Below are 24843 nucleotides of genomic sequence, written 5' to 3' on the forward strand. Positions count from 1 at the left end.
GCTTAGAACTGGGTGTCATTCTGGAGTTTTTATTTTTATGGGTACCCATTGTTAATAGAAAAACCTCTCCACCCAAAGATCTTTTCAACCGTTGATTTTAAACTACTGAATTGAGTAAAGGAAAGTGAGAGGGAACAGCTGGAAATCACATGTTTATTGATACAGGAATTACACACACACACACAGATACACACACACACACTCCTACTGAATTGATTGGATTTGTTGTCAACTCTTTTTCATTATTTCCATACTAATTAGATCAACTATTGAGCAGGTTCAGTCATCAAAACACCTGGAAACAATGGACCGACTGTATCTTGCATCCAGAATAGATGGTGGTTTGCACTAGAGTTAGGCCCAAGTTGAGTAAGAATGTATGTTTATTGAGGCTTTGGGTAAATTTGAATTAAATCGGCCCATGGACCCACTTAGGCTACACCTAACTTTGTGAATGTTTGTGACTTGACTTTGCAGTATTTCTCCCAGAAGAAGCAAGACCCGAGAACAGGAGCAGAACAACATTCAGTGCAGCCTCATGGCAATAATTCCAGCCCCATTAACGTTAGGGTTCCTGATACTTAAAAACAGCAAAGCTACTCACCTTTTTAATGAAAACTTCAAAAATTTAATTTCAGAAACAGGAAATATTCTTGAAGTGGCTACAAAAAAGCACAGAATTTCATAATACAGAATAATATAGGTATTGTGTCAACCATTCAAATTTAATTAAGCAAAAGTGTGAGGGAAATTGCACCCACAAAGTTTATCTCATTCTTTTTTTGTCTTTCAATCAACCAGGAGAGAAAAATGGATAGAGGAGCTTTATTCACGTTCCCTCTAGGTATGACTATTCATCCTATGTGCATGTAAACAGTATTCCTACTATATGCACATCTAGTTCACTTCTGAGTTACACAGGAAATAGGTGTCTAACAAATTATCATGTAATCTGAGACTGTAAGAGATGCAAGGGAACATATGAAAAATTGAGAGAAAAGACCGATATCTGTTAACTTTATTTATACATAAAAGAATGTTTAGATACAAAAAATAATGCAATTAATAGCCTTATGAATACCTTTGCCCTCAAATTCTATGCAAGATGGTCCAAGACTTGGAGAGGGGCTGAGAGAAGATTGGGAAGATTGAGGCTGAGAGATGAGAGGGTATGGAGACAGACTTTGAGGACAATGAGGTTGTACATAAGATAGCTGTCACATCAGCACTAAGCAAATTATCAAATGGCGTGAAAGACTTCATGTGTGAGAAGCCCTATTTTTTTTTTTTTTTTTTTTTTTTTATGCTATACGCGGGCCTCTCACTGTTGTGGTCTCTCCCGTTGCGGAGCACAGGCTCTGGACGCGCAGGCTCAGCGGCCATGGCTCACGGGCCCAGCCGCTCCACGGCATGTGGGATCCTCCCGGACCGGGGCACGAACCCGCGTCCCCGGCAGGCGGACTCTCAACCACTGCGCCACCAGGGAAGCCCCTTGCCCTATATTTTTTATTTGAGCAGATCAATAAACCTATCAAATTCATTTGATGACCTCCTCAACATGAGTCTGCAGATATCCCCAAGGACATTCATTTTCCAAATTATCCCACTGCTTTCCTCATGTTTGGGATTATAACACCTGACTCAGGTGTACTTCCTCCCCTGCCCTCCTTTCCTCCAGCCCAGACACGCACACACAGACACACACACGTATTCCAAGCATGTGCTGTGCCCCTATATGCCTCAGTTACATTTAGAGCTAGAGTTACACATGCAGGGAAGGGGAAGGGGGTTTATGGAACCTCCTCTCTTCTCTCTGTACCAGCTTAAGCCAACACTGGCTTTGGCGACTCATTTCTTGGATCACGGTGAATTTATTTTTCCACCAGATACCCTCTACGCTCCAGACATTTCATAATGCCTTTTTAAGGAAAAAGAAAGTGAAGCCATGATGATATCAAATTCTTCATCAAGGCAAGAGGAACAAATTAGTGTTACTTTTGTGCTGGGAGAGATTTCTGTCAGCCTTAAAATTGTCTCCTGACTTATGACTGTAAGCATGGAGCAAATACGAGCTTGTCTACAAGAAGAGAAATTTATAAACCATGGCTCAGCTTTAAATATCACTTCTATTGAGCATAGCAGTAAAGAAGTCACATCAGACAAAAGTAAGCTCTCCAGTAACATACGCCAGGACCATAATAACCTAGACCTTTCTGATATGAGCTAAGTGAAACCAGGACTGTGGTAAGTTTTTGGCTGTAGAATGGAACACTGGGATCCTTGATGAGGATACCCAGATCATACAGAACACTTCTTATTCAAAGTTCTGCCAAATTAAATGTGTCTTGAAACTCATGGATCCACAGAATTTATACTCCTCTCAGATAGATTTACTCCGTAAGTATCTGGCATCAGAGCATGAAGAAGAGTGGATAATGGGGCCAGCTGTTGCAGGGAATTTTTAGACATGAAAAATTTGATCCTGGTAGTCTTGTGTTCTGCATAGAACAAGTATCTGAATGGTTTCCTACCCTCCAAAGGCCTTAAGTTAAACCAAGGAAACTAATCCACTTTGGGGAGAACCTGTAAGAAGAGTAAGAGCTGTTAAATGAGAGAACAGAACTGATTCTGATGAGACAAAAGAAAATGGAACACAGCCAAAGGAACCCAAAGATAGTTTCTCTGTGAGAATAAGGCATGCAGTCAAAAGGATGTAAGATCAGGCCAATCTGGGACCTCGCAGAGCTTCCAGAAAAGTAGACACAGGAGTGAGGAGAGTATCTAAGGATAAGAGAAAGGGGTATAGGTATGATCTTGTCACTTGGCTGTCCAGCTCTACTTAGAAAGTCCTCGGTATGGCCCCTCGGTATTTTTATTCCATAAGCAAATGTGCTTCCAGAAATCTATTGTTAAGAGCATACAAACATAAGAGTCCAGGAGAATGCGAGGGTTAAATATCTAAGGAAATACAACAAAGAAATTATCAGATGACTCAAATTTTTCTCAACATTATCAAGAGACACCCACAAACTGTCCTCACCCACCCAAGTGTCACGCTTGTTCAAGGTGCTATATGGTCTGAAATAAAAAAAACACGGCTTGGCTCCAGGATGATCAAATCCCCCCCAGATGTTGCTTGAGCCACAAAAAAGTAGGAACTTCTATTATGGTTGTTGTTGATGATGATGATGATGACATGGCTGTGGAAGAAAATAGCCGACGATAATAAAGTTTAAAAATCTGCTTTTAAAGGTACATTTATGTAGTCTTTGGGGTAAGGAAGAAGAGAAAAAGGACCCCACTCTTCAGAGTGGCCTAGGCTGGCCCAGTCCCTGTTACAATGATGCCCATGATAATTATTACCCTTTTATTGAATGATAGCTACATGATTATTTTTAACCCAACACCTGACCGAAAAGTGCTGACTCATTTAACCCTTAAAACTGTCCTTTTAGTTTTTTCTTTGAGTTTAGATATTTACCAGAAGATATATAAGACTTGGGAAACTTCTGGAGGAATCAAATCCCTCAGTAAAAAACAAGCAGAAGAAAGAACAAACAAAACAGCTGAAATAACTAACCACATGACTTGTATGTCTTCATTCATCAGATGTTTATTGGGCTGCTGCTCTGTGCCAGGCCTTGCTGCAGCACTGGGGATACAGCCATGCACGACGTCCCAGTGCTTACATTCCAGTGAGGAAAAGCAGGTGTATTCATTTCTTACGGCTGCCACAACAAGTTATCACAAACTGGGTGCCTTAAAACAACAAAAATTTATTCTCACAGTTCTGGAGACCAGGAGTCCAAAATCCAGGTGTCAACAAGGCAGCTCTCCCTCTGAAGGCTCGAGGGGAGAATCTGATCTTTGCCTCTTCAAGGTTCTGATAGCTGTCAGGATTCTTTAACTTGTGGACACATCACTCCAGCCTGTGTCTCTGTCATGCTGCCACCTCCTCTTTTGCCTATACTGTCTCCCTTTGCCTCTTTCTTTTAAGGACATGTGATGGTATTTAGGGTCCACCCGGATAATCCCAAATAATCTCATCTCAATAACCCTAATATAATCACATCTGTCACCATCCAAGTATATTCACTTTTTTGCCATATATGGTAATATTCACAAGTTCCATTGATTAGGACATGGACATAACCTTTGGGGGCCGCCAGCCAACCTAATTACAACAGTCAATAAACACATACATAAATTCAAGCCATTATAAGAATTAAGAAGAAAGCAAAGCAGGGAGAAGGGATAAGAGAGTGACAGGGGATAGTATTTTCAGTAAGGGGATTAGAGAGGCCTTCTTAATGAGGTGGCATTGGAGTCAATACCTACTTAAAGTAGATGAGAGAAAAGTCTTTCAAGCAGAGCAAAAAGCAAGTGCAAAGGCCCTGAGACCAGTTGTGTTTGAAGAGGTGAGAATGGCAAAGAGATCAGTGTTGTTAGAACAGAAGTGCGACAAGAGATGGATCAGAGGCAGAATTGGATTCTATTCTGAGCAAAACAGGTGGCCATTGGTGGGTTTAGAGCAGAGCAATAATTGATCTGGTTTATATTACTCTGGTTGATGTGTGGAGAATAGATAATGAGAAGACACCAGTGAAGTAGTCTGACAATTCAGGAAGGTACTGCAATATTCCAGGCAGGAGATAATAGTGGCTACGGAAGTGGTCAGAAGTAATCTGATTGGAGATGTATTTTGAAGGTTTTGCTGATTGAGTGGCTAGAGGTGAGAGTAATAGAGGAGACAAGGATGGCTTCAGTGTTTTTCTTTTTTGCCTATGTGACTGCACGCTTATGAGCCACTGCCACATGAGATTTAGAGGATGGGGAGAAGCGGGGTTGGTAATCAAGAATTCCATTTTGGAATTTGAAATGCCTTGTAGACATTCAAGTTGCTACAGGAGTCTGGAGTTCAGGGCAAAAGACATATACCTGGGTGTCATTGGTGAATAGCTGGTAATTTAAAAATCACCATGGAGTAAGTGTAGATAGAGAAGAGGACCTAGACTGAACCCTGAAGCACTCCAAAATTAAGAAGTTAGGGAGATGTGGAGGAACCAGGAAACAGTTCTGTGAAGTGAGCTACAAAAAAGGTAAAACCATGAAAGTCTACTGACCCGGAAATCAGAATAAGAAAGTGATTCATGTAGGGAGTAATCAATTGTGTCAAAAACTGTTGATAGATGAAATAAGATGAGCACTGAGAATTTACCCTTGAATTTATCAGTGGGGCAGTCATTAGGGACCTTAACAAGAGCAATTTTCATGGAGTTGTGGGTACAAAATCCATTTGGTATGAGTTCAAAACGGAATCAGAAAAAACAAATTGTAGACAACTAATTTAGACTATTGCAATCAATTTTGCTCTTAAGGTAAGGAGAAAAATAGAGTTGTATCTGGAGAAATTGTTGTTTAAAGATTGGAGGGTGGGAGGGAGGCTCAAGAGGGAGGGGATATGGGGATTTATGTACACCTATAGCTGATTCACTTTGTTATACAGCAGAAACTAACAACATTGTAAAGCAATTATACTCCAATAAAGATGTAAAAAAAATCAGTAATATAAAAAAAATTAAAAAATAATAAAGATTGGAGATCCTATAACATAATATCATGCTGATGGAAATGCTCCCATTAAGAAGCAAAAACTGGTAATGCAGACAAAGGAATGAGTGCAAAAGGCAAGTCTTCAAGTAAGTGAGAGAGGACAGGGTCCAGGGCCTGAGTGGTTGATCAGCTTCAGGTAGGAGCAGGGCAAGTCCTCCTTATAACAAAAGGGTATCAGGGTAGATGGTAGATGTGTTAGTGTGAAGATGAACATGCTCTTCAGAGGGCTTTTTTTTTTTTCAGTGCAATCAGAAGCAAGGTCATCAGCTGAGAATGAGAAAAATGAAGAAGAATCAAGTTTGAGAAGGTATGGAACAAACCCCTTAGAGAGTAATTGTCAAGGACAGCACTGAATTGCCCAGTGAATTTTCTAGGACAGCACTACCCTATAGAAATACAATGCAAGCCACAAATTAAATTTCAAATTTTCTAGTAGCCACCTTAAAGAGGTAAAACAAAACTGATAAAATTAATTTTAAGAATGTATTTTATGGGCTTCCCTGGTGGCGCAGTGGTTGAGAGTCCGCCTGCCGAGGCAGGGGACACAGGTTCGTGCCCCGGTCCGGGAAGACCCCACATGCCGCGGAGCAGCTGGGCCCATGAGCCATGGCCGCTGAGCCTGCGCGTCCGGAGCCTGTGCTCCGCAACGGAAGAGGCCACAACGGTGAGAGGCCCACGTACCGCAAAAAAAAAAAAAAAAAGAATGTATTTTATCTAACCAAATATATTCAAAATATTATCATTTCAGCATGTATCTGTATAAAAAAATTATTGAGATCTTTTACATTCTTTGTTTTTAATGATAAAAACAATTTTAGTTTTAAAAGCCAACGTGCGTTTTACATTTTCAGCACATCTCAATTCAGACTAACCGTATTCAAGTGCTCAAAGTCACATGTGGCCAGTGGTTGCCATATTGGACAATGCAGTCCTAGGAAATGAAGTAGCACTAATGGAGGACATGAGGGTCCCTTGAGATTGCAAGCCATGAATTGAAGTGAGTTGGCATAGCCGTGTGTTGTTCTTAAGCCATATTCAGAACTCACAAGCAGACATGGGAGTAGGAGGAGAGTTGGTCTTGACCAGGAATGGAGTTTTGCCAGCAGCACTCAACCAAAGGGGGGAAAAGAAGAGAGCAGCATGTACAACCAAATGATTATACAGACTGAGCAAAGAACATAAGCCACAGAAGTAAAAATGGGTGTGTGTGTGTGTGTGTGTGAAAAAGTGGTAGGGGCCATGGAAGTCCTAGCAGAGTCAAAGAACTTTTAGAATTATAGCTGCTATGCAATATACAAAGATGTCTAGAATAATCCTTGCCCTCAGGCAAGCTGATCTTGATGGCAGGTATAGCAATAGCCATGCTAAAAGATGGTGTGTGATAAATGCCTGTGCAGTAGCACAAAGTGTGTTTTTATGTGAGTTCAGAGGAGGAAGAGCCCACATCCTACTGGGATGATCCAGAAGGGCTCATGAAAGAAATGGTGAATAAATCAGGCCTTGAAGGATGAACGGGGTTTCAGCTGGTCTGTGGGAAACACACTGCAAAGTGAGGAAAAAGTACAAGTACAGACAGGAAAGCAAAAATCTTCAATATTTCTTGGAATAGGAGTTATAAAAAACCCGTAATATGAATATTTATTGATAGGGATATTGATTACAATGGGAAGGCAGCCTATAATAATGCTATGTCTTTAGAGAAGAGTCTTGGAATAATTTCCGTGGGGAAAGACAGCACCATAAAGTACAGTGGTACCCCAGGATACAGTGTTTCCTAGGAGTGCGAGAACAACGTGCTAAAGATTGTTCCCAAGAAATGAATGCCCTTCCCTTCCGGCCCATCCTTTCCCCTATACACACATGCACATGCATAAATACACACCTCTCATCTTTCATGTAAAATTCAGTCTCATAAATTTATTTCCCTTCTACGGAAATGGTCAGTAACATCTAAAAAGAAGCAATATACTTATCTTAAGATTGTGGAAGAAAATATGTGAAACCAACTAGGATTAGAATATGTGAGATTAAAAAGGCTTTGATTATTCTTATCACTTAATTGTTTTAACAGTAGGTATACTCTTACCATACAGACCCAGTTTATAATTCCTTCAGAAAACAAGCTACATTATACTCTTTTCTTTCTAAATCTGATGCCATTTCTATTAAAACTTTAAGGGAAAAGCAGCCCTTCAATTTACTTTGGTTCTCAATGCGGTCACCATTAAACAACAGGAAATTTAGTTTTTCCTAAGCATGTGTAGATTTTTGTTGCAAAAAAAGTCACTCTCTCTTTTCCTAACTCTAAATATTTAGGGAAATCTGCCAGTATATCCACTTCGTCCTTTCTTTTCCAAGAATTTCCTACTTCAGTGGGAATATTTAGAAAGAGTATGAGAAACTAGATGTTTTCACGTGAGACTTTAATAATACTGTACTTTGTACTTACATATCATATAGCCTTGGTACTTCAGAGCTCATTACCATTAATTTACAAATCAGTAGATGAAAGCACAAGGTTTAGAAGCAGCTCTTCGCTGCCCAACAGCAAGTTATTAATGCCAATATTGGAACTGATAATTACTGACACATGTGGTGTGGTCCTACAACATCCAGAGATCATTCTCATAACACAAAATGAAGTGCTCAGTAAGTAGAACATATCAATTACCAAATACCCCATTTATTCAAAATAATTTGAAAAACCATGGAGCTCTAATCATCCAATAGCCATATTAAACCTCATAGGCCTACTTTAATATAAATGTAGATTAAGGTGTCATTCAATTAAAATTAATACTTAATATATATTCATAAATGTATATACACATGTAATCCAGTCAGTTCCACAAAGTGGAATATATTTCAATCAAAAAGTCAGCAAATATGTCAAGACACTTAAAAATGTGAACTACTGCTTTAAGAATTTTTCACCAACATGCTATAATTCCCAAGGGTTACAGATGCCACTGGTCAGACTGCTATATATGCTACCAAGTCTCTCCTTCCTGGGAGTAAAAACATCCATTGTCTGCTGATCCACTTAGGAATTTAAAGTAGCCAGTTCTCTTAGCAGTGCTCGCTGTGGTTTTAATTCCAGTGTCTTGAACACTCATATGTCTGGGAGATTCTGTAAGATCTGTCTCAAGGAAGCACAGGCTACGATGTGGGCATCCGAAGGAAGATTAGCAAGAGACTGAATCAGCTTCTTGACTATCATCTTCAAACACTGGTGAGCGGCACTCAAATCTCTGTCAAACTGCTGTCCTTCAATCTGTAGAGCCAGGTGACTGCAGATGTTTCTAAACTCGACACTGTCCTGAAATGAAGACCCAACACAAACACGCAATTAGATAGGTTATGGAAGACAGTTGTTGTGTTTTGTGTACCCAGTTTCCAGTCCAGTCTGCTGATGACAGAACCTCGATTTTTCTCTCAGAGAACTACTCTTCTCCATTCTCAGCCTATGTAGTTTGACCAAAGCTGACTCCACTCCACAGCTCCAGGGACCAGGTCAATCAGAGCACGTCATCCCTCAGCCACTTGGACTGGCCAAGGATGGACAGATTACCTGAGGCAGGCCAATAAGCCACAGTCCCAGGAGATTTGTTAGACTGGGAAAGAGAAGTTCTGTTCCACTGGAGCTGTTGGAAAACATCTTGCCACCATAAGGAGAGAATTCAAATGGAAGTGAGGCCAACACAGAAAAAAAAGGAGAAACAAGAGATTAAAGGAGACTGATTCCAATTACATTTTCTGAGCATGTCAATCTAGCTGTACTTGAACAATAAATCCCAGGATTTTTTAGCTATCTGAATCAATAAATATTTCTTTTTACTTAAGCCACTTGGAGTTGAGTTCCTCTTATTTGTTCCTAAAAGAGCTTTGACGAATATACAAATAGACTTCCTTCTTATTATTCCATAATCACTGTCTTCAAGATTCCAATACAGGATTTGGTATTTAATGAACATGGTCCCAAGAAATGTCCAGTGCAGATTTAGAAATAGTTCATTGGTAGTTTTAAAGAATGAGCTAATTAAATAGATTTTTTTAATCCTCAAATATTCACATTCTAAAATCCATTACATGTAAATGGTACTCTGAAATTATTCCATATCAGAGATAATGTTGACTATATGTTTTATTTTAAATACAGTTGATTCAGACAACACAAGTTTGAACTGCACATGTCCACTTCTATGCAGATTTTTTCCAATAAATATGTACTACAGTACTATACTATCCACAGTTGGTTGAATCTGTGGATTTGGAAGCATGGAGATGGAGGGCCAACTGTAAAATTATATGCAGATTTTTGACTGCTTGGGGGGTTGGCACCCCTAACCCGCCATCCTTCAAGATTCAAATGTACAAATAATTTACAAATAACTGACTCCCCCCAGACTTCTGGTTCTGGCACATGGCACATGTAGTTTCCCCGTAATGCCTTGCTACTATATTCTAACTAATACAGAACAAACATCCTTTCTGAGCTTGCAAGAAAGTAATGGAAATCCCCAAGAACCAGGTATAAAAGAAAAGTAGATTGCTTTAGCTGCCTGCCAATACCTATCAAGAAAAGAAAGTTGGTCTCTTTTGAGCTGGGTTTGGTGTGGAAGGTAAAGTTGACCCTATGAATTTGTAACTGTGGACCTATACTACACAGTAGTTCAAGTTTGTAGTTGTCCTCTATACCATATACATGTTCTTGGAACACTCATGCCAAGACATTAATTTAAAAATTGGAACTGGTCTGAGATATCCATGGACACATGGCAAAAGCAAACAAAAGCCTATTCCACAGAAACATGTTCACAACCCATGCCCCTCAGTAGCAGTCCCATAAAGCTCTGTCGAAGACAAACTCAGAATATGAAATTTTCAGTACAATCCACCATGATATAGTAGATGCAATGTAGGGCAGGATTGAACTCCAAGAATTTCATATATAAACTATAAAATATATTTATAATGATTAAAGATATAAAAGAAGAAATCGGAAATAAAGTGTCCTAAGAAAAAACAGGCTTGAAAAAGAACCCAGTACCACTTCTAGAAATGACAACTATCATGACATTAAAAACTCAATGTTAAACACCTGAATAAATACATATGAAGTGAAGATTAGTAAACTGGATGATAAATTTGAGAAAATTACCCAGAATGCAAAATAAAGTCATGGGAAATATGAATGAGAAGTTACGTGACATGGATTGACAGAATGACAAGGTACAACAGATGCATTTCCAGGAGAGACAAGAAAAAGAATGAGGGAGAAGCAGTAGTCAAAGAGAATACTGGATAAAAATTATCCCAGATTGATTCAAATGATCCCAAATTGATCCTTAGATTCAGGAAACAAAACAAGCTTTGAGCAGAAAAAGTTAAACGAAATCCAAATCTAAGCTCATTAAGGTAAAACTGCTCTTAAAAGCAACCAGAAAATAAAAAGAGTTCAGTCTGGATGACCAGACAGCCAACTTCTAAGCAATAACAATTGAAGATAGAATAGAATAATATCCTCAAATAACTGTCAACCAAGATTTTCTTTTTTTAGTCCCACTAAACTACCATTTAAACATCAGGGCCAAGTAAATATACTTTTATTTAAAAGCACAAAAGGACTTACCACAAATAGACTCTCACTGTCAGATCTTCTTAAAGATATAATTCATAAAGACGAGATTCAACTCAGAAAGAAAGGATGTAAGAAGCAACAGTGAACAAAGAAACTTAGAAACAGTGTAAATCTGAAGATTTGATTAATCAAAACAAAAATTATAACTAACTTGGAGTTTTAAAAAGCAAGATGGTAGGGCTTCCCTGGTGGCGCAGTGGTTGAGAGTCCGCCTGCCGATGCAGGGAACACGGGTTCGTGCTCCGGTCCTGGAAGATCCCACATGCCGCGGAGTGGCTGGGCCTGTGATCCATGGCCGCTGAGCCTGCGCATCCGGAGCCTGTGCTCCGCAACGGCAGAGGCCACGACAGTGAGAGGCCCGCGTACCGCAAAAAAAAAAAAAGCAAGATGGTTCTAAAATGCCGAGTAGCAGTAACATGTAGGATGCAATGGCATTCTAAGGCATTGTATTATTGAAGACAAAAGTGGCAAAACTGATAAATTTCAGGCTTGTTAAGTATATATGTGAGAAATGTAAGGATCGTCGTTAAAAGTAGAGAAATAGGAGGCCCGGGAGGCGGCACCGAGCAGGATGGAGCACAAGTGCTCGGCTGCACCTTCCTGGACCTAGCAAAGCTCTGCAGGCTTCGATGCCCCTTTCCTGCAACCCTTGGGAGACCGCACTCGCTGCAGCGGACCGCGAGAATATCCGAAGGTGACAGCGTGGGAGATTCTATCCATGGGAAACCTTCCTTGGTGTACAGATTTGAAAAAAAAAAAAAAGGTATAGAAATAATAAAATTTCAAAATCAGCAGAGGGAAAAGGTATATCAAAACCTTTTTGATTCTACTGATAGAAGGTAAAAATGGAGAAATAAAAATACAAACATAAAGCAGGTGAATAGAAAGCACCAAATAAATCACCTTGTGAAATGCAGTGGTTGCCAGGTTGGATTTTCAAAATCTATCTGTACGCTGCTTACGAGCAACATGTTTAAAACTAAAAACACCTAAAGATTGAAAGTAAATGTAAATATACTAAATATACATCAAGCAAAGAGAAGTCAAAATAAATCCAGAAAAATCATTATTAGGGATAAAATAAACTGCATTTAATAAAAGGAACTATTATTCCCCAAGAAGATATAACAGTTTTGTACTTGTGTGTGTCTAATATGATAATCTCAATTTACATTCAATCCCCAGACATAAAGACTGATTTTAACCCATCTTTCTCAGAAACTGATCAAACAACAGGACATTCAGCCTAGAGAGAAAGGATTGAAAATCTTTTCTAATCATAAGCTTGGTCTAATGGAGATAAGCAAATATACATTATTCTCAAACGTCTATGTATTACTTATGAAAGATGACTTTATGATAATGCCACAAATCTCAACTAATATCAAAGTGTATATCAATCAAATCACAAAGCAAATAAATGAGAAATCAGTAATGTATATAACCTTCCCAAAACATGTATGACTTAATCCACTTCTAAATAATTCATAAGTCAGTGGAAAAAATAATTGAAATTTTAAAATGCTCTATACTGAACAATTATGGAACTACTATATCACAATTTGTGGGCTGTAGTTCCAGTGAGAAAAGCATAGACTTAAATTCTTATATAAGTAAAGAAAAACCACGTAAACACTGAAAATCCCTGAGCTAAAAATTCAACTCAAAAACTTAAGAAAAATAGATAATCCAAAAAAAAAGAAGAACTAAAAGTTGAACCAAAGTTTGATGAGGAACTAGTTTTCTTCCTAATTCTGTGTAGAAAGAGAAGCTATTCTTTTCCCTAATAAAAACTCTCTCATTTGGGTAAGAAGAAGGACCTGGGTTTCTGGCAAAATATTTATTAGAAAACATCCTCCAAGAAACAAAACAGACATCCATTCATTCAATTCAGCAAAACAACAGCAGCAGGACTCCGTGTGGGCTAACACAGCATAGTCCCCTTATTCGAGTATTCACAGGCTACCACCCTTCCTGTTTTTTTTCTCTTTAAAGCATTCTTGCTTCCCTGCCTTTGACTATTGCTCATGTCTGTTCAGAAGGTATCAAGGGGCTACTTAGATAATCTGTCCCACAGTTTATGGGGTCACCTATATTGCTGCAGCACATTGCTTGGGAATGAGAAAGTAGGGGGAAAAAATGACTCTGGACTACTTTCCCAAGATCCACATCAAGGGAAATTGTCCACTTGCTTTATAGAAGTAATCCAACTCTAAGTACAAAGTGGAAGGATCAAAGACAACATGCAAAAGGAAATTTAAAATAGAAGGAACCACTGAAATGTGTGCTCACGTGTGCCTATTAGCCAGTCTGCAAAGGCATTCATCACCCAAAGAAGATTAAAATGCCTTTAAAAATATATTTGTGGGCCTAAAATCTGAAGTCAATTTCACATTTACTGCAAAGAAGGCATCTTTGGGGGAAATTATACATACAATAAAATTCCACTGCTGGGCTGTACTGGTCCCTGAGGCCCTGGGTAAACTTCAGATCTCTGGCGAGCTTTGCAAAGTCTCTTTATTTTACTATTTTAGTACAGTATTTCCATTTAATCCTTTCTCAAATATATTAACAGTCAAAGAAAACAAATTAATAGGAATAGGCTTTCCATGGGACTCTTAAGCCAAGGAAGGGAAAAATAAAACAGGTGGTCACTTCTCTTCCTTTCTGGAAGGTCTGAAAGCCAACTATGGATCCAGTAATCATGGCTTCCAACCCAGCTTCTACTGCAGAAGGTAGGAGCCACCAGTGACAGCCTTAAGGCAACAGCATATTAAATGGCTCATGGACTTTCGGTGGAAACTCACATGACCAATATTGGTGATGATTTCACTTATGGTGCTTTCCACTCAATGACAGAGTATATCCTCCCAGCAGTTTTTATTTAGCAAGTCCCAGATGCTTCCAAAAATGATGTAATATCTTACACTGTGCTTTGAGCACTTTGCCAGAATTAGAACATGATGGTGGCTGAGCAATCTAAAAGCAGGTTTTGGAACTTCTAAAGCCTTGTGTAATCTCAGATTTTTGGACACGAAATGTATTGATTGCTACAGGGGTCCAAATCGATGGCCAGCATTTACATTTTAAAGTGAGTTGAGGGACTTCCCTGGCGCTCCAGTGGTTAAGACTTCGCCTTCCAATGCAGGGGGTACGGGTTCCATCCCTGGTTGGGGAGCTAAGATCCCACATGCCTCATGGCCAAAAAACCAAAACATAAGAAAAAAAAAGCAATATTGTAAGAAATTCAATACAGACTTTAAAAAATAAATAAATAAATAAATAAAGTGCGTTGAGATAATGTCTCGTGACTCAACTAATCTACTGGGGTAATGGCCTCGGCCTATTTGCCTCAGTTAATAAATCAGTTAAATTTATTTCAAACATGTATCTAGTCTCCACTACATGACTTATTACTACACTAGATAAAAGACAATAAGACATGGTACCTGATCTCTAAAGAACTTATAACTTAGTAGGAGAAATGAGACACATACAGCATATCTCCAAATGTCCAGTGAAATGTGATGAGGGCTATGGAAAAAACACAAAAGCCCAATCCTGTGGAAGAACAGACATTTATAGACTCACAATCTAAGCATTGCACAGAGTTCAAACAGAGCTCGTTCTGTGAGTGAATCCTTTCAATAGCATACCTGATGTGCACTTGTCCAGAATTTGCTTGGCTACACTGGAGAAACTCATGTGCTTAGGAGGCAACCCATTAGAAGAGATGGCTCTAGCTTTTAGAACATTTCTTCCTAATTTTTAGCTGAAATCTGCCCTGTGGTAGGCAGAATTGTGGTCTCTTCCCAGACCTGTGAGTATGTTACATTACATGGCAGAAGGGACTTTATAGATGTCAGTTAGGAAGTGCAGCACTCCAGGCAGCTTCAAAGGCCCCTGGGAATGAAAGCTCAATCCTTCATAAGCACCGGAATAGCTATTAGAGCCCTGGTTCTATCCTTTAGGTAAGCCATCCGTGGACAAGTCATTTTATCTATGGAATATTCAGTTTTCTCATCTGTAAAATGGGAAAAATAATAGCTACCATGAGAAGTCCAATTAGCTCATGAGTATGAAAGCTCTTTGTATTTATAAAGCATGCCGTCAATCTAAAGTTATGAATAAAGTACTCCACTAAATGGGAGGTCAGTAAGAAGAGGAGAGGAAGGAAGTGTAGAAAAGAAAAATATTCTCTACAGAAACTTGGAATCTAATTGGTGAGATAAAACCTATTAAAACCCTTCAGTGGAGACGTGACACAGAATAAGATTAAGGCTCAGAAAGAGTAGCCAAGTTCACCTCAGATGCAACAGAATGTCTACCATCAAAAAAACTGAAAATAACAAGTGTGGGTGAGGATGTGGAGAAATTGGAACCCTTGTGCACTGCTGCTGGCAATGTAAAAATGCTGCAGACACTTTGGAAAACGGTATGGAGTTTCCTCAAAAAAATTAAAACTAGAATTGCCGTAGGATCCAACAATTCCACTTCTGGGTACATATCCAAAAAAATTGAAAGCAGGATCTCAAAATGTTATTTGCACACCCATGTTCATAGCAGCATTATTCACAACAGCCAAGAGGTGGAAGCAGCTCAGGTATCCATGGACACATGAATAGATCAACAAAATGTGGTCTATATATGCAATGGAATACTATTGAGCCTTAAAAAGAAAGAAAATTCTAACACATGCTACAACATGGATGAACCTTGAGGACATCATGCTAAATGAAATAGGCCTGTCACAAAAGGACAAATACTGTATGATTCATCTTATATGTGGTACCTAGAGGAGTCAAACTCATAGAAATTAAAAGTAGAATGGTGGTTTCCAGGGGCTGGAGGGAGGGGGGGACATGGGGACTTTTTGTTTAATGGGTATAGGGTTTCCAGATTTGCAAGATGAAAATGTTATGGAGATTGTTTGCACAAAAATGTGAAGTACTTAACACTACCTTTAAAATGGTAAATTTTGTTTTGTATTTTTTTAATACAATTTTTTTTAAAAAGTGGTTGAGACCATCAGATTATTGCCAGCCTTTGTAGAAGGGAATGGAAATTTGGACGAGGCATCAGCAAAGTGGCAGGTGAGAAGGACTGTATAGACACTATAATAAGAGAGGTGGTGTTGGAGAATGCAGTATTTAACTCATAGGGAAAAGAGATGGCCCCACAATGAGAATGAATGATACCAGCAAAGGCTTGGAGCCAAGCAGGGGCTAGGACTGGCAGGAGTCCAGTCTGAGAAAAACAGAGCTTTGTGTTGCCTATCAGGATAAGCTAGTGCAGACAGCCTTGAATGTCAAGTCCCTGGAACTTCTGAGCGTGGGAGGAACATGGCAAACCAGAACACTGGTCAGGCCTATGAGCCTGAGCACCTACTAGGCACCAGGCTCCAAGCAAGGCTCCTAACATACCTTATTTCACTCAGTCCTCACAACAGTCCATGAATGAGAGATGAAAAGAAATGCTGCTTGGAGAGATTAAATGACATCCCTAAATCGCACAGCAAGTAAGTGGCAGAGCTGGAATTAACCTCTCTCTCAAAACTCAAGTATTCATCAGAGACACCCCAAATCAGAAACTGGGCCAGATGCCAGGATGACAGAGAGAGCAGAGCTCGCCATCCAGTGCTGGGGACAGACTAATGAATGAGAAGTACAGAGCTGCAGATGCCACCATGGGGTGAACAGGGACACCATGGAAGCAAGCTGGGAGGCACCCAACTAGCTTTGAGTGAGAGACAAAAATGTCTGTATGTGAATTGTTTCATGTTTGTTTTCTGGCTATATTCATGCTATTTTTCTTAAGGTTAACTAAGTGTTACAAAGCTCAAATTTGCAATGGTCATATCCAAATTGAAGATTGTCCCATTGGTCCAGCCCTCTTCCCTGCAACATAGTTGAGAGGGTGTGGTTATCTGGAAGGGATTCAAGGCATGGAACCTTCCACGCCCCATGTAAAGCCAACTCCTAAATAATTAGAGGCCTCCTGGTTGGAGCTCTCCCTTCCTCCAGTCTGTTCTCTCCTACCCAGTGCAAGGGAGGTCTCTTAGAAGGCCCGCCCCACTTGTACTTCTCTGCATGACGCGTTGTATTGCCAAAAAGGGAAGAAAAGTTAAGCCCATTTTTAGCTTCTTATGGAAAATAAACACTCCCATCAAAACCAAAGGCTTAAAAGCAAAAACAATCTAGCATTAGGAGTCAGTTTCAAAGCTTGTTTTCTGAAACCAACACCAATAGATAATAAAGTCAAAAATATAATATGACTTTATAGGCTCTATAATGCAGGTAATTTTAAACAATACACAAAGAAGGTTTTTGGATTTTTTTTCTATCACATCATCTTCAAAATCACTTCTAGACCTACAGGAACTATAAATCAATTCATATTCCCTTCACCCCTGGCTTTAAAATAAGTTGGTTCTTTACAAAACAGTCATTTCTTGAGCTATATTCTCTTATAATGGCCTCCACAAACGTGTTTTTTCTCACATTTTTCCCTCTCACTCTCCCTGAATGCCTAACGTACTCTACAGAGGGTATTAATGGAAGAAAGCGCTTTCCTCCAGCTTTCTGTGATGAGGTCTGACCTTAATGAACTTCGGCCTGGACAGCAAACCACTCTCCACTAAAGTTTCCCAGGGCTGGGAACTACGAGGGAGCACAAATCTCTTCCCTACACCCAACACAACCCTCCATGCTAGGTGTGCACATAAAATGGGAGTGTCGTTTCTCTATTTTAGAGTGGCGTTATGAAAACCATACTATCAGGAACAGTATACTACAAATTGCCCCAACTGCATTTTGTTCATTGACATCTGGCTTTGAACAACAAATTCACAGGGCCCAGGTCAATCACTAATTGCCTAAACTCTAGGTCAATCTCAAATAGATATGCAACTTCGTATTAATAAAGCACCCAGTGAAGAACCACAGTATCTGCCAGTCACCATAAAAAGTCTATCGCCCACAGGAAATTAAACATTTTTACTTGTGGTGTACCCAGTGTAAACGCTCACAAGTAACTAAGGTTCCTTATGCATTTGCTTTGGGTACAGTACCATTTTCATCATAAAAGTCTAATGAAAAGCACTTTGTGATGGCTACAAGCACTTGATTCAGGTATGCTCACAAGGCAAACCCCAAAATTGTAAAATAAAGCAAGGCAGCATTTCCACAAGACATTAAACATAAGTAGGTTTGTTTTAGGGCCTTCCTGCAATATCTTTCCCTAAATGTTCATTTCAGAAAGCTTTTATGTCCTGATTTTCATATCATTCACTTTATAAGGAGTAACAAAGCTATAACTAAGCTACTTCTAGAGCTGTCACTTGGCCTTTTCCTGACATAAAAGCACAATTTTGTCCCAGACAAAGAGCAATCCCCTGGCTAAGGCTGCTAATAATATAACCATGAGAGTTTATTTCTTCAATAGAATATTAGCAATTTTTAAAGACACAATTCCCAAATTTGCAGAAACTGGCTTCACTAACCAATGTTAATGGGGAAGAAAAGCACTCATCATCAATGTCCGCCTCTGAGTAACTCAATATCCACACTTGCAGTTTGCAAAAAGCCTTAGCAATGACGGTGAAGCCAAAGCCAACAGTTTTACAACCACTGCTCTTGCTCTGTGGAATGAGAAAACCAGCATGGACCACTGAACGTGAGAGAATTATTGGTACCAGAATTAGTTAATTGCAATGGGTGAGCTCACAGGCAAGTTTTATCTGCAATGGCAGGAAAGTTCTTCTGCCTCTAAAAGCTGGCATCAGCCATTGTTTCCATGAAACTTGCTTCAGAACAGAACTCTTGGAAACCGTAAATGTTTTTAACTATCAAAGGAAGACAGACAAAACTCAACCAGAGTGACTTCATGATTGGCTTAGTTAATGATCTCTTTGGGTTGGTCATTTTTAGAAGTTTTTAAAATCCTAGACTCTCTTCCTTCTGGTGCTCCACACATTTCTATGCTCCCTTTGGGTGGCAAGTATTATAGCATCTTTGCCAGTATTACTAGTTTGATAAAGATTTCCTACGTTTACCTGGGGCTTTTTGTCACTATGTAAGGTGACCATCATTAGAGGAGACACAAATCACCCAGTGTTAGGAACTGAATTGTGTTCCACCAAAATTCATGTGTTGAAAACCTGACTTGCAGTGTGACTGTATTTGGAGATAGGATCTTTAGGGAGGTAATTAAAGTTAAGTTACATCATAAGGATGGGGCCCTAATCCAATAAGATTGGTGTCCTACAAGAAGAGGAAGAGACATCCAAGATCTCTCTTTCTCTCTGGCACAGAGGAAAGGCCACGTGAGGACACAGTGAGAAGGTGACAGTCCACAAGCCAGGAAGAGAGCCCTTCCCAGAAACCAAATTTGCTCTTGAACTTCCCAGCCTCCACAACAGTGAGAAAATAAATGTCTGTGGTTTAAGCCACCCAAGTCTGTGGCATTTTGTTATGGCAGCCCAAGCTGACTATGATACTCAGTGTGCAGAATGACTATTGCAGCTGAAGTGGTGTGCAGTGCATGGCATGTATGACCGTGCCCTGACAACTGTGCACTCTCATGTACTTTATTTCAGTGTAATGTTCATAACACCCCTATGAGCTAGCACTGTGATTGGTAGAAAGAGTCAGACAAAACCATGTTTGAATCATGGGCCACTACTTCTTAGCTGCAGGCTCTTCAGCAGTTCTAAATTCCTCTGAGCCTCAGTTTCCTCCCGTAATAAATTTTTATCAAGCTGGTTAACTCCATCCTTTCCACCAAATTTAACAAGACTCAGTTTTGTTAAGCATTTTTAACCACCATGAAAAGACTCATTTCATGTTTGTTTGTTTGTTTTTGCATGAGTTCGATAATCTCTAAATGCTCAAAAGGGATATCAAGCGTTGGCTTCTTTAAGAAAATAGTAAACTACTGTAAAGATATGCGTTATTGGGGCTTCCCTGGTGGCGCAGTGGTTGAGAGTCCGCCTGCCGATGCAGGGCACAGCGGTTCGTGTCCCGGTCCGGGAGGATCCCGCGTGCCGCGGAGCGGCTGGGCCCGTGGGCCATGGCCGCTGGGCCTGCGCGTCCGGAGCCTGTGCTCCGCGGCGGGAGAGGCCACAGCAGTGAGAGGCCCGCGTACCGCAAAAAAAAAAAAAAAAAAAAAAGATATGCGTTATTATTATGGTGAGGGTTTCTCTGCCTTCAGGCCTGAAAATTTCACTCCCTTAATTCTGGTGGTTTGATCAGCGAGTCACTCAATGGTCACATCTCTAAGTCAGTCATCAGCCATGGGCTAAAGCTGACCTCTGGAAAGTGGAGGCTTCCTGGAAGTCTCTTTGGGTCATCCTAACTCTGTTTTTGTCAACAGTCTCAAAAGTAAATACAAAGTTCAGGAGTCAGATCCATCAATATCAAGAATGAAATACAATAATAGTCAATAAGACTATTGAAGAAGATTGAGGCATCAATCAATAATAATAATAATAATAAAGTTCAAAGGTATTGCAATTTACCGTGAGCAGCCAGTAGCTAAGACTTTATATGCATTATCTCAATAACGTTAAATACCACTGTTCCCACTTTACAGGTGAGGAGACTGAAGCACAGGACGGCTAAATAACTTGCCCAAGAGTCTGCAGCAGGAAGTGGCAGAGTAGGTTTGAAATGCTTCATGGGACCTGATCGCTGTCCTGTGCTGTGCTGTTCAAGTGACTCATCCTCCTCACCTCTCTGTGGCAAGGAATGCCATGGAAGGCATTCCTGACATTAGGGAAATTTCCACACACTTCCAAGTGACATGCAAGCATTATTTCCTTTAGCAAAATCCTCCTGAAACCATTCTCATGTATAAAATCAATCTGCATGTTCTTAATTTAAAAATATAGAGAAAACTCGTCCAAATCATTTGAATTAACACCAGTAATGATGATGCCAAGTCTGTATAACCAGCCCCCCTGGAGAGACAGACTGCTGTGTCCTTGAGTCTAAGTGCTTTGTAAGCATTACCTTACAAACCTAATGGAGATACTGCCTTTTCTCCAAACAGCAAACCAAGCAAAATTTCAAGATGCTGGCAAGGAGGCAAATCATCCAGAGAAACCTATCCCTGCTTCTCTCCCTTCTGAAAGCACTGGCTGTTCTCAGGAGCCCTGAAACTCATTACTCCCCTGTAGGTGAATAGCAGACTCCAATAGCAAGAATGTTGAGATCCCTGTTCTTTTTTTGTTGTCGTTGTTGTTGTCTATATTCTTTTTTTTTTTTTTGGTGGGGGGGAGTATAATTGCTTTACAATGTTGTGTTCGTTTCTGCTGTACAATGAAGTGAAACAGCTATACGTATACTTATATCCCCCCCCCTTGGACCTCCCTCCCCCCCCATCCCACCCACCTAGGTCATCACAGAGCACCGAGCTGAGCTCCCTTTGGAGACCCCTGTTCTTAATGGGGACTCTGGGTGCCTCTAGAAACACTGGCAGCAATACATCCAGACATCTGCACATTTGCTCGTGATGGAGAAGAAGGGGACCAAGACTCAAGGGGCTGGGTAGGTGAGGGAAGATTTGAGCAGATCTATGGATTAAGAGGAATTGGCAGAGTGGAAGCACTAGAAAATACAAAGAGAGAGGAAGGAACTGAGAGAAAAAGTCCAGGGGCAGATGAAAGATTTGCTCCAGCACTTAAGAGAAAGAATTTATTTGGGAGGCGGAGGGGGTGGGAACCAAACAGTATTTCTTTATTAGAGACAAGAAAGAAGATGATTGGAAATGAGATTTTTTTTAGGTAGGATGGAAGATATTTGTGTCAGATGGCCTCAGTTTTCTCAGTGAAGGAGTGAGAGGGTTGAGGTTTGGATGAAGAAAGTTTGAGGAGAGTAGAAAATGTTTAGGACAAAAAGTCAAGTAGAGAGGGTTAAAAGGATTACCAAGTAGAAGTGGCAGCTGCATTAACCTCAAGTGGCATGATTTTTAGTCCAGAGCAGAGGGCGCCATCGCTCCTAAATTGGGTCAGGCCCTCTGACAATGGTCTTCCGACCTGACCTTGCCTCTGTGATTTATCAGGGTCCTTCCTTCAGTCATATCAATGGCTGCCTTTTGCCTACAAGACAGTCCAGGTCCTCAACATGACCCACAGGCCTTTTCCCACCTGACCCCACCTAACTCTCCAGCATCATTTTTTTGCCTTCTGCCATACTGAACTAATTTTAGTTCCCCCAAAGCCCTAGGCCCTTTCATTGCTTCTTGGCCTTGGATCCCACAGCTCCTCTGAAATGCTTTTTCCCTTTAATGCCTGGAGAGTAAACATTCTTTTTTTTTTTTTTAAACGTTACCTCCTCCAAGATGCCTTCCAGGATCACCCAAGGTAAAACTGATCACTCAGTCTCTCCTTTTGCCAACCTACCTGTGCCCTGTATACGTTCCTAGTATCACAGCGCACTTCATGTGTATCACAATTTAATTGGCAGGATTTTTAAAAATTTCTTGGCGATACAAAAAAAGGTACCTCTTACAGTCAAGAGCACTGGTGAAATGCAGCTTCATTTTTTAAACTTTTCAGAATGAAGCAGTGCTTCACATCTGGAGGCGACCTTATTTCCCCTCCCACCACACACATTTAGCAGTATTTGGTTCTGTCAGTTGGTGGGGAGGGTATGCTGCTGGCATCTACTGGGTAGAGGCCAGGGATGCTGCTAAACATCATACAGTACATAGGACAACCCCACAGCAATCATCCAGACAAAAATGTCAGTAGTGTGGAGGTTGAGAAACCCTAGTTTAGAGTAACAATATTTATTCAGGTGAATGCTATGCTTTATGTATTTTTATTTTAAAGCAATCTTTTACTGTATATAGTGCGACCTAATATATATCAATGTCTTCCAAACTTTGGTTTGTAGAGCAAGAATAGCAAGTCTTGAGAAATGCTCTTTCTTCATTACCCCTCCCCCATTTCCTTCCACTAGACTCCCCAGGGAATGAATGAAGCAGTGTTCCAGATCAAAATTGAAAGGCCAGAAGGTCTCAGAGAGATTTGTGACCTTAAGCCAATTAGGTTAATGGCAAGGCCAAGACTGGATTCCAGAACCCCAGATTTCCACCAACCCACTCAGCCTGGGAGGCAGCTGCTCTGTTCCCTGGCTAAATCGGCTAACACCGTTTGGTACCTTAAGAGGAAACTGCCTTACAAATATGGGCTGCGTGACTTAGCAGGAGTTTAACATGAGTATTCCTGCTTCAACACCCGGGACCCAGCCCGCTCTCACGCAACTTTATGAGAATTTAGGTTGACTCTGTGAGGCCCCCGAGCTCTGTGCGGAATTGGATTTATGCAAAAACAACTGCGATTCATAAGTGCGAAGGAACTTCAAATAAATGTAGGTGATTTCGTCATACAAAAGGCAGAGGGAACTTAATACGTATATTTAAGGCTTTGGAGAAACGGCTTTTAGTTTGAAAGGGGTGGGAGGAGCTGTCCTCCGTCCCTAGAAGCTTCACATGTGGAAAGGGCCAGAGGAAGGTTTTGGCAAAGCCCTTCTGCATCTCCGTTCTGCAGTCAGGTGTGCCCCAGGTGGGCCCTGAGTTCCCTGTCCCAAGTACCTAATCCCCGGAATGTCACCTCCCTCATTCCCACTCCGAGGTGCTGAATCTCTGGGGGAAGCTCGACTTTGGATCCTGCGACTCAGCCTCGTCTGCATCCCGGTCCGCTGCCCTGCCCCAGGGGGAACCTAAGCAGGGGGATGGATGCTGGAGGCCAGACTCACCTTCAGGTGGATGGGGATGGACCGCTCCTGCTGGAGGGGGCCCAGCAGCGTCTGCTCCACGCTGACCAGCTCCGAGGTCGAGTCCACCACGCGGGCCAGCGCGCTGCGCATCGCCATCTGGGCCAGGGTGCAGGCCCCGCGACCCCGGGGTAAGGGCAGCAGTTCCGCGCCCCCCTCGGCGCCTCGCACCACTTCCACCTCGGGGGAGCTCGCCCGCGCCCCGGACCCCACATTCCTGGCCCCCTTGCCCCCGCCTTCCTCCCCACGCCCCTGCCCGGCACGGGCCAGCCGTGGGTCTGAGCGACGCTCTGGGGCGGCGGACACGTGGTCCAGGTCGCGTGGGCTCCCGGGGGCGCCCGGACCATCCCCCCAGCCCCACTCCTGCTGCAGAAGCTGCAGGGTGTGCAGAGCCACCATTTGGTGGCTGATGGAGGCCACTAAGGGCGCGGGGCTAGCCATCGCCTCCGCCCGCGGCTCGGCGCGCTCGGCCTTCAGGTGAAGCAGCGAGCGAAGGAGGCGGGGCGTTTGGGGTCGCCAGGGTCACTCTTCCTAAGCCGCAGCTCCTCCGCCTCCTTGCCTCTCTGCGCGTGGGGCCGGTCCGTCCCGTCCCCCGCCAGCTGTCAGTGACCTACGCTGGCCACTGAGCTCGCTTCAAGTCCGAATAGGCTTGTTCGGAATCAAGGCTGCCTGAAGTGCTGCTTCCCTTACACCTGAAAATCAGCCAAATGCTGAGCGCTGGTTCCTCCTCCTCTCCAGGGCTTACGCTGGCATGGCCGCTCTGTGTGGATGCATCTATCCGCAGGGATACCCCGCCCCCATCTCCTCTGA

General features: G+C 41.5%; 1 protein-coding gene across 1 annotated transcript; it reads right to left on the reverse strand.

Moving 5' to 3' along the window:
* Positions 1–8725: 8725 nt before the first annotated feature.
* Positions 8726–24474, reverse strand: DLEU7 (deleted in lymphocytic leukemia 7). The gene is made up of 2 exons (XM_024755567.1): positions 24016–24474; positions 8726–8932 (listed from the first exon to the last, which is right to left on the reverse strand). Exons 1-2 carry the CDS (start codon positions 24472–24474, stop codon positions 8726–8728), a joined length of 666 nt encoding a protein of 221 aa, XP_024611335.1.
* Positions 24475–24843: the final 369 nt, after the last annotated feature.

The sequence above is a fragment of the Neophocaena asiaeorientalis genome, unplaced genomic scaffold (assembly GCF_003031525.2).
Source record: "Neophocaena asiaeorientalis asiaeorientalis breed wild unplaced genomic scaffold, Neophocaena_asiaeorientalis_V1.1 scaffold59, whole genome shotgun sequence".
In the NCBI taxonomy this organism is placed as follows: Eukaryota; Metazoa; Chordata; class Mammalia; order Artiodactyla; family Phocoenidae; genus Neophocaena; species Neophocaena asiaeorientalis.